Source organism: Sinocyclocheilus rhinocerous, unplaced genomic scaffold, assembly GCF_001515625.1.
Source record: "Sinocyclocheilus rhinocerous isolate Xijiao unplaced genomic scaffold, SAMN03320098_v1.1 scaffold889, whole genome shotgun sequence".
Classification (NCBI taxonomy): Eukaryota; Metazoa; Chordata; class Actinopteri; order Cypriniformes; family Cyprinidae; genus Sinocyclocheilus; species Sinocyclocheilus rhinocerous.
In genome coordinates, this window is record NW_015638024.1 from 1,607,424 (window position 1) to 1,624,096 (window position 16,673).

General features: G+C 36.8%; 2 protein-coding genes across 7 annotated transcripts in view; both read left to right on the forward strand.

Moving 5' to 3' along the window:
- LOC107749434 (IQ motif and SEC7 domain-containing protein 1-like) overlaps positions 1 to 7,178 on the forward strand; it is a 218,257-nt gene extending 211,079 nt beyond the window's left edge. For 5 of the 6 annotated variants that reach the window (XM_016564590.1, XM_016564589.1, XM_016564593.1 and 2 more), the window contains 2 exons: positions 1,795 to 1,844; positions 3,931 to 7,178. In XM_016564590.1, the coding sequence (XP_016420076.1) occupies positions 1,795 to 1,844; positions 3,931 to 4,485 (605 nt within the window). In that variant the 3' untranslated portion in view covers positions 4,486 to 7,178. The remainder of the gene's footprint in view (positions 1 to 1,794; positions 1,845 to 3,930) is intronic. The other variant, XM_016564594.1, reaches the window with a different exon arrangement.
- A 2,128-nt stretch (positions 7,179 to 9,306) lies between these two features.
- The window catches only part of LOC107749438 (acyl-CoA dehydrogenase family member 9, mitochondrial-like), a 10,128-nt gene continuing 2,761 nt past the window's right edge, over positions 9,307 to 16,673 (forward strand). Inside the window, exons 1-16 of the mRNA XM_016564596.1 lie at positions 9,307 to 9,576; positions 9,762 to 9,855; positions 10,339 to 10,440; positions 10,528 to 10,634; positions 10,758 to 10,858; positions 10,949 to 11,027; positions 11,106 to 11,280; positions 11,987 to 12,060; positions 12,163 to 12,238; positions 12,350 to 12,420; positions 12,524 to 12,643; positions 12,726 to 12,854; positions 13,658 to 13,737; positions 13,841 to 13,967; positions 14,194 to 14,271; positions 15,780 to 15,908. Of these exons, the coding sequence (XP_016420082.1) occupies positions 9,397 to 9,576; positions 9,762 to 9,855; positions 10,339 to 10,440; positions 10,528 to 10,634; positions 10,758 to 10,858; positions 10,949 to 11,027; positions 11,106 to 11,280; positions 11,987 to 12,060; positions 12,163 to 12,238; positions 12,350 to 12,420; positions 12,524 to 12,643; positions 12,726 to 12,854; positions 13,658 to 13,737; positions 13,841 to 13,967; positions 14,194 to 14,271; positions 15,780 to 15,908 (1,722 nt within the window). The 5' untranslated portion in view covers positions 9,307 to 9,396. The remainder of the gene's footprint in view (positions 9,577 to 9,761; positions 9,856 to 10,338; positions 10,441 to 10,527; positions 10,635 to 10,757; positions 10,859 to 10,948; positions 11,028 to 11,105; positions 11,281 to 11,986; positions 12,061 to 12,162; positions 12,239 to 12,349; positions 12,421 to 12,523; positions 12,644 to 12,725; positions 12,855 to 13,657; positions 13,738 to 13,840; positions 13,968 to 14,193; positions 14,272 to 15,779; positions 15,909 to 16,673) is intronic.

The window sequence follows — 16,673 nt, forward strand, 5'->3', positions numbered from 1 at the left end:
TATATATATATATATATATGGTATGTGATAATTATAATCAGTTTTATAATGTTGTTATTATCATTAAAATAAATTTTATTTTGTTGTTATTATAATTATAATACAATTATATTATATTTATAATATTACATAAGGATGCTGAAAAATATCTAAATAATAGTAACCTGTCACCAAGCCCTATTATGAGTGTCCTTTGCCATGGCTAATTAAGCTAGATGCATCCTGACAAATATTATCTTCCACATTAGTTGTTTTTCCCTACTCTATAATTGAACCTCACACAATTCACAAGCTGTGATATCTTCTCACCCATGGCAGTCACTACACTGAGAAAAAAAAAGGGATAGTGTGAAGTGTGGCCTCATGCTTTCTCAGTTAGAACAATCATTTAACAGCGTAGTCATGCTCCATAAGTGTGAATTGAACTCAACCGAGCTGGCTGCTGAGCCTGATGGCAGGGGACACGACACATGTGAACTTGAGAGATGACTGGCAAAGCTATGAATATCCCACTCCAGCAATCCTCGACAGTGAAAACACTGAAAATGTGTGCAGTATCTTTTAAATAATGCATTAAAGAAAAGTTCACCCAAAAATGAAAATTTTTTGAAAATGTACAGTTGAGATGTACAGTAGATGAGTTTGTTTCTTCATCTGAACAGATTTGGAGAAAGTTGCATTACATCACTTGCTCACTAGTGGAACCTCTGCAGTGAATGGGTGCCAATAAACTGATAAAAACATCACAATAATCCACAAGTAATCCATACTTTTGAAGTGAAAAGCTGTTTGTTTGTAAGAAACAATAAATACGAGTCCTCTATCCATACTACTGCTTTTTCCAGTGTAAAAGTCATCTCGTCTAAATCGGGAAATAAGTGAAATATAAGTCAAAACTGTTCTAAATAAATATGTCAGTGGATTGTAATTGAGAGGACAATAGGGGATGGACTTTTTCACTGGAGGAAGCGTCAATATGGGTTATGGATTCGTTATTATGGCCAGAAGCAACAGTTTGAAGTTAAAATGCCTTTATGTTGGATTTGTTTCTTACATAAACACAGCTTTTCACTTCACAAGATGTTAATTGATGGACGTGTGGATTACTTGTGGATTATGGTGAGGTTTTTATCAGCTGTTTGGACTCTCATTCTGACGGCACCCATTCACTCCAGAGGATTCACCGGTGAGCAAGTGATGTAATGTTAAATTTCACCAAATCTGATAACAACCTCATCTACGTCTTGGATGGCCTGATGCTGAGTACATTTTCAGCAACTTTTCATTTTTTGGTGAACTATTCCTTTAAGACAAAGCTATGTGTCTAGCAGTTGATAGCTCTCCTAACATTGTCATTCAATCATTCAGTACTTACTAAAGATTGTCAGTGGTTTCATACTGCCAGTCTAGGCTGCCACATTTGTATTTGTCCATGCATCAGAAATAATAAAGATTTTTTTCCCACTGTTTTTGCTTGTTTTTGTTCAGTTGCTGCTGCGATCTAGTGTAGGGATCAGTTTGCTTGTAGTCATCAAAACCCAGTTTGCTTAAGATACTTGAAGATGTAGCTCTATGCTCATTGATGTTAGGACCAGCATACCCTCATCCTTTGGCCCTTTAAAAGCTCCCGACCCACCTGGCTCTACCCTCCCTCCCTGTTTAAACAGCGGCTGCTTGCTTCATGTCTCAATAGCGCCCCTGTAGGCAGGCAGGATATATATGCCTCTACACACGCCTCTATATATCTGACTGTTCGAGCGTGCTCTAATCTATCATATTGCATGTCTCGCTCAGGCAAGCGGGGGCGCCGCAGCAGTGCAGGATCTCTAGACAGCAATATGGAAGTAAGTACCGTGATATAGGATGCAAGAACCTACAACAGGTCGCTATTCTGTGTGACAGTGTTGCATTTCAAAACTGCAACTTTGCTTTATTTATTTCTCTGGTCTGTCTACCATCTTTTCTTTTGGGTTGCTTCTTTGCTCAATAGTTCCCACTGTCTGTATGTGTGTGGTATTGTTTTTGGACTAAGTAGGCCACCCTGCATGCATAGACTGCCTGTTCATGTGGAGCTTATGTGGAATGACGGGGAATTCTGCCCCCGTGGCTCACATCACATATCATAACATCTCCATGGTCCAACTTAGTCAGCATGACTCAACTAATGCAAACATCCCATGTCACGTTCCGTGGGCTGTGTGTGTCTTTTTACTTTCGCAAATTGTTTCGATTTGATTCCTGGTGGCATGTTTCAGTTGGCCGCTGCAAGTGAACAATAGAGTGTTGCGTTTGAGCACTTCAAAAAGTGCAAGTCTTCATTTCCTCACCAACCGCCAACCACTTGACCTCTTCCTCTCCAGCCCTAAACACCTTTTACCTCTCAGAATGCCTTGAAATTGTTTCCCATCCCATGCAGATAAGCAAAATAAAGATGAGGGAGTTTAGCAAAGGTGATGCTTTAATAGACTGGATTTGGATTGTCACCCTTTTAGTCCATATAGGTTATTATGTGTGCCAGTTTGATTGGCAACCCATTCTGGAATGCAGGAGAAGCCCATATGCTTGCTTTAACATTGCTAAACGCTGACTAACTCAATCTTGCTTGTTTCAGCTTTTGCATGTAATGCATGGCTTTCAGGGATCTGCTTCAGTCTTTTATAAATGTATTAACTGCTGATGGATGGTCATGATCCATTTGCTTGAGTGCTGTGTCCTTGTTTTATAATACTGACATAAATGGAATCATTTTTAGAGTACTTTTTATGAGAGACTATTTTGGGCAATAAATTTGCTTCATCTTTTGGTCAAAATTACACTACTATTCAAAAGTTTGGGGTCAGTAAGATTTTTAAAGAATACATTTTTAAGAATTTGAAAAAAAAAACTTGTTTACCAAGGATGCATTTATAATGTTACAACAGAATTCTATTCAAAATAAATGCTGTTCTGTTGAACTTTTTATTCGTCAGAGTCCTTAAAAAAAAAGAATGTATCATGGTTTCCACAAAACTGTTAAGCAGCACAGCTGTTTTCAAAATTAATAAAAATACTAAATATTTCTTGAGCACCAAATCAGAATATTAGAATGATTTCTGAAGAACCGTGTGACACTGAAGACTGGAGTAATGATGCTGAAAATTCAGCTTTGCCATCACAGGAATAAAGTACATTTTAAAATATATTAAAATAGAAAACATTGTAATGCAGACTTGGTGTACATAAGAGACTCATTTCAGAAATATAAAAAAAATCTTACCAACCCCAACAGTGGTGAATATGTATTATGACTTGAAATATATGAAATATGTAATTATTAGGGATGGGAATCAAATAATTTGTTTTAAATTAGATTACACTTAGTTTCCTTTTTTACTTAACAAATCTTTTTTTTTAAGTTTTTTATTATTAATTCAGTTCTGTTCTGAATATGTGTCTTTAACTACACTGCTTTATGAACAACTAAGCAATAGCTACACTGTTTTAAGTCTCTTTTAACAGTTTGTGGTTCTCCTTGTTTTGGACATGATAAAAGTAATGAAAGTAAAGAATCAAATTGATTCATTCAGTGAATGAGCCATTAGACTGATTCAAACCAATAACTCCGTACTGGACCTATTTGTGAGTCTTTTTAATGATTCATGGATTGGACTATGCTGGTCCAAAAATAAGCTCATTGAAGACCTGTTAACAAAACTGAATGTCATGAAAATCATTGCTGTTTTGTTTTGTTTTGTTTTTGAAAACGGAAAAATGGATTCTTGGTTCCCAACCCTAATAATTACATATTTAAATTAAGTCAAATGAACATTTAAAAATGTAGAGTGCAGAATGAGGAATATTAATGGAACTGTGCTCTTGACTCATTGAGCATGCTGTACATATCTCGTGTTTAACTTCTTCATTCTCACTCTTTCCATCGTTCTCCTGCAGGGGTCCATCATTAGCAGCCCCCACATACGGCGTCGGGCCACTTCCAGCCGAGACTGCCCCTCCCGCCAGCAGTCCATCCCCAGCTCCTCTTCTCTCCTGGGCTCCCTGTTCGGCACCAAGCGGGGAAAGTCGCCCTCTTTGCCTCCCCAGCCCTCGCACACCTCCCACTCCGCCCACCCAACACTCATCACTCACACCCCTTACCCTTCCAACCTGCACCACACGGCCCGTGACGGCGTCACAGTCACCGAGACCCAGGCCCAGATGCACCCCCACCACGCTCAGCTTTGCCACATGCAGAATCCCCCTCCGTACCACCACCCCCATCACTACCAGCCCCCAGCACACATTCAACACCCGTCCCACCAATACCACCCCCCGCCCGGTCCCTCGTCCTCTCACAGCCACTCGCACGGTCCCCACGGCCACGGGCCACACCCCTCGCACCCCTCCCACTCCCAGCATGCACCTCACCACCACAGCCAGCCTCCAGCCCCTCCTCCGGCGGCCAGCAGCACCAAGCCCAAACACAGCGGCATCAGCACTGTGGTTTGAGCCGCTCCACGAACTCTTTCCACATGGGAATGGGACCGTTTTTGGCGGGGTGACCGTTGGGCCTCTCTTTAGATTGTAACATGCAACGGATTATTGCTGCCTACCAGGACACAAACAAAAGGGCATCTTGTCACACGTCTCAACTCATCCAGTACCCGTTTCCTCTGGAAAGGGGAGCCACACTGTGTAGCACCGGCCTTCTCGTTTAGGGTGGCTAGAACTCAAATCATCAGTTCTTTCCAGTCATTGCTCAAGTTGTAGAGCCCCAGATAAAGCTGCTTCTTTTAGGCTCGATTTTAGAGACTTTCAACCCTCTCGACTTTGGCAGTAAAGCAAGAGCATGCGCAAAAGACCGTGGCAACTGTTTTCTTGTACTTATCTACCCAAAATGCATTATCAAATAGCCTGCTTATTAGTTTGCAGAAACTAAAGAATGGTTTGAGAGAAGGGTCTGTCGAAGTCGGTCACAACGAGTGGTGTTCCAGTATTTAATGTAGCTGTAGACCACACATTTCTGTGATATAGTTAGGGGACTATAACGTGCCAATTATTAAGCAGTGACTGAGTTATTCCCAAAAAAAAAGAGAAAAAAGATTTGCTTTGTGTATGTCGTGCATATAGTATTTTGTAAAATAATAATAATAATATTACCAGCTATTATTATTATTGTTATAGGACAAAAATGATCCGAAGCCTCAGATAAAATCTCAGTATTCTCTGTGTACTCTTGACAGAGGAGTTACTAGTTTTCACTGATACTGAAAAAAAATGGAAATTGTTGGTTGCCTTGAAGTTGGAAGATTCTCCTGGAATCTCCGGCTTGCGTTTCTCTCCACCTCCTTTGGGATCTACGTAGCGCAAACCAATCACAGGGACTGTGGGAAGGGGGAGGGCGGAACAGGCGAGCTCATCGATGGATCCTCCACGGCCTCGATTCGTCGGTCTCGGCCACTGCTGCAACATGGTTTTATTTTTTTAACTATTTTTTTAGAGATGAATAAATCAATATGAAACAAATGTACGTTTGAAGATGTTTATGGTAAAGCCGGTGTGATGGAGAAGGCTATTTTGACGTCTAACATTAGAGGTAGTGTTTGTGTTGGAGGAAAGCAGGCTGCACTTCAAAGCTGATCGAATTCTCTCCCTATATTTCAAGAGTTAGTTTGTGCAGAGATGTTGATTTTTCTCAGCAGGCTGAGCGTGTGCCCTCTTCTGTGTGGAAATGAAGTAGATTTGATACATATTCTTCTGTCCTCCTGTGAGAATGCCTTTCACTTGCTCAGAAACACAGCTAATGTAATGTAATCTAATGTAATGTAAACTGCATATAATATGTAGCAGTGGGTCAGATGGGTGTGTTCTCACTCGGAATGGATTTGAACATGTTTTTTCACACATATCCCCTTTCTCGGTTCAACTTTTGACTTGTTTTATACTGTAAGTAGATAAATGGTGACGGAGCTGTGATTTGTGTAATAGTTTCGTGTGTCAACGCTCTTTTAACTCAAGCACAGAGCTTCTGAACAGCACTTTTCTTTGTAAATAATCACTTAATGTACAGAAACCACGGCTGAAATGAGCTCGCTCTCTTATGCTGAGACCAGTGTCAGCAGTTACGACATTTGCTGTGCGTTGTTTCTCTTTTTTCTGATTTTCTTTCTTTTTTTTTTCTTTTTTTTAATTAATTAATCATGTGCAATATGTATGTTTCGTTTTGTACATTCAGAATTGCGACCAATTGATTCGTCGGTTTGTTTGTTTGTTGTTTTTGTTATATTTCTAGTATCATACGTCAAACCCCATATTGTTTCTCGCCCCCACTGACATCTTGTTCTCCCTGGTCTCTGTTTTACCTGCAACCTACAGTCAGGAATGTCAACTAAAGTACTCTTGCATGTATATTGTACTAAATATTCTCTCGATATTGCATATTTCCAGAGATATTATCAGTGTTACTGTTGACCGTTGTTAAATGAGTGATGATGATGATGAACATTAAAATCTGTAGACTGCTCTTGATTCAAAACATCTTTATCCTGTTTCGTAGCGAAATAGATTCAGTTAGGAGACATCTGTTTATTGTTTATCTGGGCTTGAAAAATCAAACACTGATTTTCAAATAGTTTATAAAGGAAAATATTAGCCTGTAGCCTAATCGTAATGAAGTGCCACAGGGGCACATCCGTATAATAATAATAATAGAAGCTTACGGATAATAGAGCATAAATCCGTGTCTATGTCCTTATCAGACTTCATAATTAATCAGACTAGGACAGCCCATCTCTGTGTACAAGTGCAATAATCCGAAGCCATTTCTGACTAAATAACCCACCATAAATTCAAAGAACTGTCAACAAAATGTCACTTTGTATGTTTTTTTTTTTTTTTTAGGTTTTTTGCCTTTGTGTTGAATGTTTTTCATGGATTTCAGTGCAGTGTATTGTAAATGTATTGTGGTGCTTCAGCTTTGTCAAAACGTCACAAAGCTTTGCATGCTGATGCCTAGCACCTCTGGTTGAAATGTGAGCTTATTTAAAAAATGAAGAAATGTGCTTTCTTTTAATTATGTTTTTTCTCATCTTTTGTTTGTTCGATTGGTCGGTTTTATTGTTTTGTTTTGCTTTTTTTAAGTGATGTTGGCTTGCTGTTACATTTTATGCTGTGCCACTGCATCTCAGCATGTATATCACTTGTTTACCCCCTAAAAAGATCTCTAAAAAGTAGTGCTGCCAAATCGATTAATCGTGATTAATCGCATCCAAAATAAATGTTTGTGTTTACATAATAGATGTGTGTGCACTGTGTATATTTAAATGTGTATATATATATATATAAGTACACAGACATACATGTCTATATTTAAGAAATATTTACGTGTGTGTGTGTATATATACATATTCATATTTATGTATGATTTATATTATATATATTATATTTCTTAAATATATACATGTATGTATGTATGTGTTTTTATATATACACAGTGCACACACATCTATTATGTAAACACAAACATTTATTTTTGATGCGATTAATCAAGATTAATCGGTTTGACAGCACTAAAAAAGACACTTCTGTTTTTCTGTAAAAAGCCTGTGTCGCTGTATATATCACAAGCCAATGTGAGAAATTAGAAAAAAACATATCATATATATAAATCTAATATGGATGATAAAGGGAAAGTGAATCGGTAGGAGGTTGGGTTGACGTGTACATAGTCTGTATTATGCTTTTTTGTTTTTCGCTCAGCCATCGCATTGACTTGAAGTCCTTTTCCACCTTAAAGAGACTCATATTAACAGGACACTGCTTCTGCTACCAAATGTACTTCTTGAATTTGTCATAGGATCTTCTTTAATAAGCCGACTGTTACATAACTCTCATCGCCTTTCATGTGCGTCCACTCATACATTTCATTTTTTTTAATTACCAAACAAAGAGAGGATGGTTTTAATATGCATTCTGTTTCTAAGTAGATGATGAGACCCTATTGATGTTTAACTATAACTGTGACCATGTTGAGAACATGAAATAAATCAATATACCGAAAATTCCTAACTTGTATTGTTCTGTATTAAAGCACACATTGATGTAAAGTATTTTACATGCATGTCTCCAAGTCCTTAACATGTTCTGTGAATCTCAAAAGCCATTTTATGAATGCATTCTTGTATCATAGTTATTTATAAATGATGAGAAATACCTTCAAAACTCTCCAAGGCAAAGTTGAATTCAACATACAAGTACATTTGAGTCAGCGAGGTCATTGCGTAACTTGTTTTATGAAGGTTTGGTGATTGTCAGAATCCTTGCAATAGTCTTTCTCTGTCTGACATATTATGCGTTCATTTCTGTTGATATTGATCAAACTAAAGCATCCTGTGAATAACTGGTAGGTTAGTCTCTGTCTTCTCTGTACTCCTTGGGAGCTTTTATGAGCTTTGATGAACTTGAGTTTCTTAGTATCTTTATATCTGTGGATGTCAAACTCAAGGTCAGTACATCCTCCTTTATGCGCTGATAGAAGTTACACGTTAGGAGCCAAGACATCACACACATGCTTTGAAAACTTCAACATTAATGATAATAATAAATAAATAATGTTTCTTGCGCAGCAAATCATATGATTTTTGAAGGATCATGTGACACTGAAGTCTGGAATCATGACTGCTGGAAATTCAGCTTGGCATCACATTACATTTTAAAATATATTACAATAGAAGACAGTTATGTTAAATACAATATTATTATTGTACTGTGTTTTTGGTCAAATAAAAGCAGTATTGGTGAGTATAAGAGATTGCGTGTAAAAACGTTTACAAATCTTACCAACCCCAAACTTTTGAATGGTAGATATTATTAAAGATGATAGCCTAAGGCTGAAAGCCTCAAGATTCATGGCTACGTGAATAAAATGCACAGCACATCAGTTGTGAATGACTGGATAAACTGTTTCTTATGAATGTGACCTACAGACAGGTGGTGAGAAAGAGACTCTGTGCCCTTTTTGTCTGTGCCTGTCTGGCTTGCTGTATAGGCTATAAATAGAGCAGCTTTGAGGGTTAAATCCTCATTGTCAACACTAACGGCGGCATCGCTGCCCAAAGAAGGACTGGGAGGAAAGAGACCCACTTAACTGCTAATCACAGTTATTTCAGTAATATTTGAACGCAGCAATTCACATAAATCTAAGCAAGTGCTGTGATGAATTCAGTCACTAGATAGAATTCACGAATCACGATCAATGTTTTCACTCAGCAATTTGCGTAGTGCGGCTAAATACTGACATCTGCAGGGCATGAAATGAACTGCACCGCAGTGGACTCGTGTCGTCATCAATGTGAGACGAAACTGGGTGAAAGGGTTTTTCAGCCAGTCGTAGGGTGATTGTGGTGAATCTCTACGTTGAAGATGAACCTGAACAAACTTTTTGGTTTGTCAAGGTCAGTCAGTCTTGGGAGAAATGTATTCGCTGCACGAGTCGCGCAAAAAGGAGATTGTCAGCATCACTTTCAGTCGCGGCGCTTCATTAGATCCAGTGCGTGGAGTTTGACTTATGCCAAAGATCTGTTCCTGGGCAACGTAAACAAGGTAATGTCAACAAACTGCAGAATAATTTGTTGTGATACTACTGACCACTTCAGCAAGGTCAAAGAGCTATATAATCAATAATGGCGACGATAGTGTTAATAATATTTACTGTTATTACAGTGGATAGTTTTCTTTTTGGTTAAACATTCTACTGCAATGCTACATTAAAATTATACGTCTTTCAGGCCGAAGTCTTTCCCTACCCAGAAATCAGCAAAGAAGAATTAGAGGAGCTAAACCAACTTGTTCAGCCTGTGGAGAAGTTTTTCAATGAAGATGGTGGGTACAAAACAAGAGTGAATTATTGCGTTTTTGTTTCATTATTATGAGCTTTCTGTTCATATGTTGTATTGTGTTATATTATACTGACATGCATCCACTTGTGATTGTTTTTTTTCTATATAACAGCATTTTTTATTTTTTAAAAAGTATGTTAACAGGGTAACTTTAGTGCATTAAATGTAGTTAATTAACAATTAATAATTAACATTAATTTCAGAAATAGTTTTGCGCTTAATTGGAAGTAAGGAAATCTGCCATTTGTACATAGGAAATGTAAAATTTTCTTACTGATTAGTGACTTTTACATCATAAAAAAAATCATTTACATCATAACTTTGTATTTATTTATTTCCAGATTTTATATATTTATATATACGGTGTTATTACCTGATCTCAGCTTTTGCATTTTCCTGGATGATATTCATACAAATGACTGAAAAAAATGTCTTTTTTTCTGCACATGTGCAAATATCACCATAGTTGATTCTAAGAAGATTGACCATGAGGCCGTGATTCCTCCTGAGACTTTGAATGGACTAAAGGAGCTGGGGCTGTTTGGGATCCAGGTACCTGAAGAATATGGTGAGACTGACCTCTGACTTTATACTTGGGACTATTTCTTATATATCATCAGAGAGTTTCATATTCTTGTTTGCCTGTTTCTTCCAGGCGGTCTGGGCCTCTCAAACACCATGTATGCCAGGTTAGGAGAGATCACGTCTTTAGATGGGGCTATTGCAGTCACACTTGCAGCACATCAAGCCATTGGCCTGAAGGTGAGCAAATGACTTTCAGTGTTTCATTGTGAGTCCTGTATTAAAGCAATAGTTTACGCATAAATTAAAATTTGCTGAAAAAATTTTTTTTAGAACAACTTGGTAATTAACTCTGCATTTTAGGGTATACTGATAGCTGGAAACGATGCTCAGAAAGCAAAGTACCTGCCCAAACTAGCAACAGGAGAGCATATCGCAGCTTTCTGCCTCACTGAACCTGGAAGGTACAGCATTTAACCTGAGATTAAGAACTGATCCTTTTTGGAATCTGCTTTGATTATTATTTTTAGATGAAATGTACTCTCATGTGTTAGCGGCAGTGATGCTGCATCTATACAGACACGTGCCACGCTGACAGAAGATGGGAAGCACTTCTTGCTCAATGGCTCAAAGGTGACTGCTTCAATCAGGTCGTTGTGTTTGGCTTAGTGAAATCATGATTTTGATTAAATGTTGATGTTTGCTCTCAAGTTTTGGATTTCCAATGGTGGCTGGGCAGACATCATGACTGTGTTTGCCAGAACTGAAGTTGTTGACAAAGACGGTCAAAAGAAAGATAAGATCACAGCTTTTATTGTAGAGAGGGCGTTCGGTGGTGTCACCAGTGGCAAACCTGAAGACAAACTGGGCATCAGAGGCTCAAACAGTAAGTTTCAACCTTCACCTACTTTTGTGCTTGAAGCTAATGTGGAAACGTATTAGTCATTGAATGTTATTCCACCTCAAAGCTGGAGAAAAACAAGCCACAGTTAAAAATGTATTTTTTATTAGAATTTTATATTGTTCTAAAAAATTTCTGTTTCAAATAAATGCTGTTTGAGCTTTCTGTTCCTCAAAGACTCCTGAAATCACGGTGCCCACAAACAAATTAAACAGCACAACTGTTTTCAACATTTTTAATGAAAAAAAAAAGTACATTTCTTGAGCACCAAATCTGTACTGAATGATTTCTGAAGGATCAAATGACATTAACATGACATTTATTAAAATATAATAAAATAGAAAACAATTATTTTAAATTGTGATAATATTTCACAATAGTACTGTTTTTATTGTTTTACGTTTAAATAAATGCAGCCTTGGTGAGTATAAGAGACATTTTTCAAAAACATTAAAAAAATCTTACCGACCCCAAACATTTGCATGTTAGTATATATATAAATCAAACCAAGTGGCTTTTATTTCAAAGATGGAACAAATAGACATTCCTTCTTAAGTAAAAGATTTCACGAAAAATGGTAGGTTATATAAAAAATTGAAAAAACAATGTATTTATTGTTAAAAATTAAGTTTTATAATTGGACACTTTTTTTGCATGAATGTTCATTGAATATTTCTACATTTTTCGATAGCCTGTGAAATCACATTTGAAGACACCAAGGTGCCAATTGAGAATGTAATTGGTGAAGTCGGTGGTGGTTTTAAGGTGATCCAAACACACAGCACAGCACTGCACATTTTTTTTAGCACTATAATGACATGATGTTGTGTTGACACGTGAGTCGTGACATGTACGCATCGTCTTTAGGTTGCCATGAACATTCTGAATAACGGGCGCTTCAGCATGGGCAGTGCAGGTGCAGGGATGATCAAGAGGCTGATTGGTGAGAACATGATTCTTTGAAAATTCACTCTTTCTCACATCCTTGTAAATGTAAATATCTAATCTATACATCCTTTTAATTTAAATTAATTTACATGCCACATCATTCCAGAGTTGACATCAGAATATGCAGGCACGAGAAAACAATTCAACAGGAGCCTTTCTGATTTTGGAATGATTCAGGTATGTGTTATATGTCATATTTAGTCATATCGAATGATTCTGTTGTTATTTACGTAGTTTATTAATAGTCAACAGCATATGGTTTTATTTTGCTTTGGCACAGGATAAGTTTGCTACCATGGCCCTGAATGCGTTTGTGATGGAGAGCATGGCTTACCTCACTGCTGGAATGATGGACCGACCTGGAGTCCCAGACTGTTCTCTGGAGGCTGCTATGGTCAAGGTAAAGTAACCTAAAATCATCATCACTTGAACTTTGTCTTATTATAAATGAAAAACAACACACTGGAGCAATGATTATTCAGGTCTTCAGCTCTGAGGGCAGCTGGATCTGTGTGAGTGAAGCCCTGCAGGTTTTAGGAGGGCTTGGCTTCACCAAGAACTACCCCTACGAGCGCTACCTCAGGGACTGCCGTATCCTCCAGATATTTGAGGTACAGATGAACATGATTACAAGATGTTTTATACCACTGTAATGTGTGTTATACTGACCTGAAATGCTCAGCACTTGAGAAACCATTTATTTATATAGATATATATATATATATAATTTTTGTTTGTTTTGTTTTTTGAAGGAAAATTATCAAAATCGCTTTGTTTACTTTTAATGTACACTATTCAGAAGTTTGGGGCCAGTGTTGTTGTTTTTTTTTTAAGTCTCTAATGCTCACCACAACTGCATTTATTTAATCAAAAATATAGTAAAAACAATAATATTGTGAAATATTTTTACATTTTAAATAACTGTTTTCCATTTATTTTTAAAAGTAATTTATCCCTTTGATTGTAAAGCTGAATTTTCAGCATCATTACTCTAGTTTTCAGTGTCACATGGTCCTTCAGAAATCATTCTAATATTCTGATTTGCTGCTTACAAAACATTTCTTCTTATCAATGTGAAAAACAGTTGTGCTGCTTAATATTTTGGAAAAATTGGAAACTGAAATACGAAGCTCAAAAAACATTTATTTGAAATATAAATATTTTGTCACATTTACTTGCAGAATAAAAATTAAAATGTCTTTAAAAAAAAAACTTTTGAATGATGTTGTACTTTATTGCATTAGTGTAATAATTGAACAATTGTTTAAAAAAAAAAAGGTTTACAACAAATTTTTTTTTTTTTCATTTTTGACCACCAGGGGGCATGTTGTCACAAATGCAAAGCACAGAATGAACATGCAAAAACAATTGAATATATTATATTATTATGTGTTGTTTTCTTTCCTGCTTTAAGGGCACCAATGAGATTTTGAGGATGTACATTGCACTTACCGGAATGCAGTACGCCGGAAAAATACTAACAGGAAAAATAAAGTATGTAAGAAATATAATAACTTTAATTATTATTCATTTATAATAAGTTTATTTAAAAGTAACACAACTGCATGCTTTGATATGTGGCATTGTCTTCTCACAGGGAGATGAAGAAGGGAAATGTGGGGGTGGTGTTTGAGATTCTGGGAAAGAAATTGAAGGACTTAGTAGTGAAGACGGTGGACTTTGGACTGACCGGCAAAGATGGCGTTGTGCACCCCAGTCTGACGGTACAGAACAATGCTGCTTGTGCTCTATATAGCTGTAATCTGTCATAATATAGAGTAAAAAGACACCAGTGGTGGTCATAAACTGAATGTACGTCATGGTAATAACAGCGATGTCCAGTAAAAGTCCTGTCACCCTCACATCTGATCTCTCCTTTAAACCCGTGTGGTCGGGTAATTGAGCCTGGCTCGTGTTCAGAGGAGTGATGATGTCATCTTTCTCCCACAGGAGAGCGCCAAAATGTTTGAGCAGAATGCTGCACACTTCGGCTCCACTGTAGAAAGCTTACTGTACCGGTATGGAAAGGTAAAGTTGTGTGAAGCTGTTATTTATTTATTGCGTTATTTTGAAACTTTTGAAGCAGTTTTAATTTTTAATAGATAAAAAATTAATTTTTTACATATTTTTACAAAAGTTTAATGTTTTTTTAAATTATTTTTATCAGTCCTGCAGGCTCTGGATGATGGGTCATGTCATTCCAAAGCAAAACTCTTTCTTTATACATAAAAACAGATATTTATAGTAAACTAAGCCTCATAGTCACCATTTCCATCAATCTCATTTTCCCCACCATCAGTTTTTAATCCAAGTTTGTGCACATTCCTCGGATGCTGCCAGAAAATGAAAAATTACCATTCGTTTAACATACAGGCGTGTTTTTTTTTTTTTCATGTAACGCACAAGGTAATTAGCGTGGGCCATCAGCACTGCTGGGACCTCGTCTCTGGTCCCTTCTTTTCTGTTGGGCTGAGGTAATGCTCATGTGTGACACAGCTGGCCTCACTCTCTCTTTTCTGAATGAACGTCTGTGTGGCCGTGCTGTTGTAATCAGACTTCTGTCACAAGAGAGCAGCCTGGAACTGCTTCAGATTTCCACAGATTTTTCCTGTTGGAACGCATTATGCTTCATCTTCATTCATTCTCATTTGTAGGAAATACTTAAAAAGAATAAATCCCCCTGCCGCAGTGTTTTTGCCTACATGCTGTGTGAAATACAAACTGTAGAGTGGCAGGCACAGGATGTGTTTGTCTCTTTATGGGAGTTACCGTTATGACCGCCTTTATTTGTTCTACTTTGAATGACCTAGATCACCTGAAATATCTTGAAATATGATATTGACATAGTGTTTCATTCTAAATACAGACAAATCTGTGCTTTTACATGATTATATTTTTTAAAAATTAATTAAAAAATTTACATTTTATTATAATAGAGAAGTCATTGTCATCAAGACTATGAAATAACACAAATGAAACTCTTTTTATATATATATATATATATATATATATTTATATTAATCTAAGTGTAAGTTTTGTAAATATATATTTTTTAAAGGCAAATGTATCTGCAATGCTAATTCCAAGCTAAAACATTTTGATCAAAATGGATTTTAGGATCATGAGAAACATAAATTCAGTCAAGTGTGTCCAAGCTTTTAACACACCACTGCCGTTCAAAAGTTTGAGGTCTGTTCCTTTAAACATTCTATTCATTAAAGAATCCTGAAAAAAAAAAAGTATCACGATTTCCACAGAAATATTAAGCAATAAAATATAAAGCTGTTTTCAACAGTGATAATGAAAGAAATGTTTCTTGAACACCAAATCAGCATATTAGAATTATTTTTGAAGGATTATTTTAGACTGAAGACTGGAGCAATGGCTGACGAATATTTAAACTTTTGAATGATAGTGTACATAGAAAAAAAAATCATGAACTTTATTGATTCTTATAGAAAGCATTTTGTCAGAAACCCCTAATATTCACTTCTGCATCTTACAGTTTCACTTATCTCTAACTACATCTGTTTCAGACAATCGTTGATGAGCAGCTTGTGCTGAAGAAAGTTGCAGATGTATTAATTAACCTCTACGCCATGACAGCCGTCCTGTCCCGGACCAGTCGCTCCATCAGCATTGGCCTGCGCAACCATGACCATGAGGTAACGGACTTTTAAAACTTTCACACTGAGGTCACAAGGTCAGTTTCAAAACAAGCCATGTTGATGGAGCACATTACCTGGACCTTTAAACGGATTCTCAGTTTTGAGACTTGCCTCTAGACTTCAACCTAGGGCTGGGCGATATAGCAAAAAAATTAATCAATGATATAATGTTTCATATCATCGGTATCGATAATTATTGAAATTTTTTATAACCTTTTTTAAAACAGAGCAATAGAAATTTTTTTTACATTTAACCACGTAAGGAAGTAACTCTATAAAAACGTGCATTACGTCTAAATTAACTCATAAAAATCAAATATAATTTCGTAAATTGCATAAACAATTATGAACAAAACAGCATCATGAATTTATGCATTGCTTAATCCAAAGAGCTGAAGCGCCATTCACACATATTGCATTTAAAAACATATGAGACGCAGTGAAAAAGAAATAAACTTCCACAAATTCGTGACGTGTTTTCTAAAAGTTTAAACTGTTTTAACTTTGCATGGCTCTCTATACATCTCTTGTGTGAGACGCGAGTGCAGCAGTCATATTTGTCCATCTAAAAATGCGCTGAATATGCGTTCTGTGTGAAAGCATGGCTTGATTTCGGTTTTAACCTAATCAAGATCTTCTCCGCATTGAGCTTCTATATTTCTCTAATATTTTGAATGAATAACGCCGCAGCGGCATGTCTCGTGGGCTAGGCTAACAAAACATTAAAATGCAACAACGTCACTTACATCATCACTGCATCTC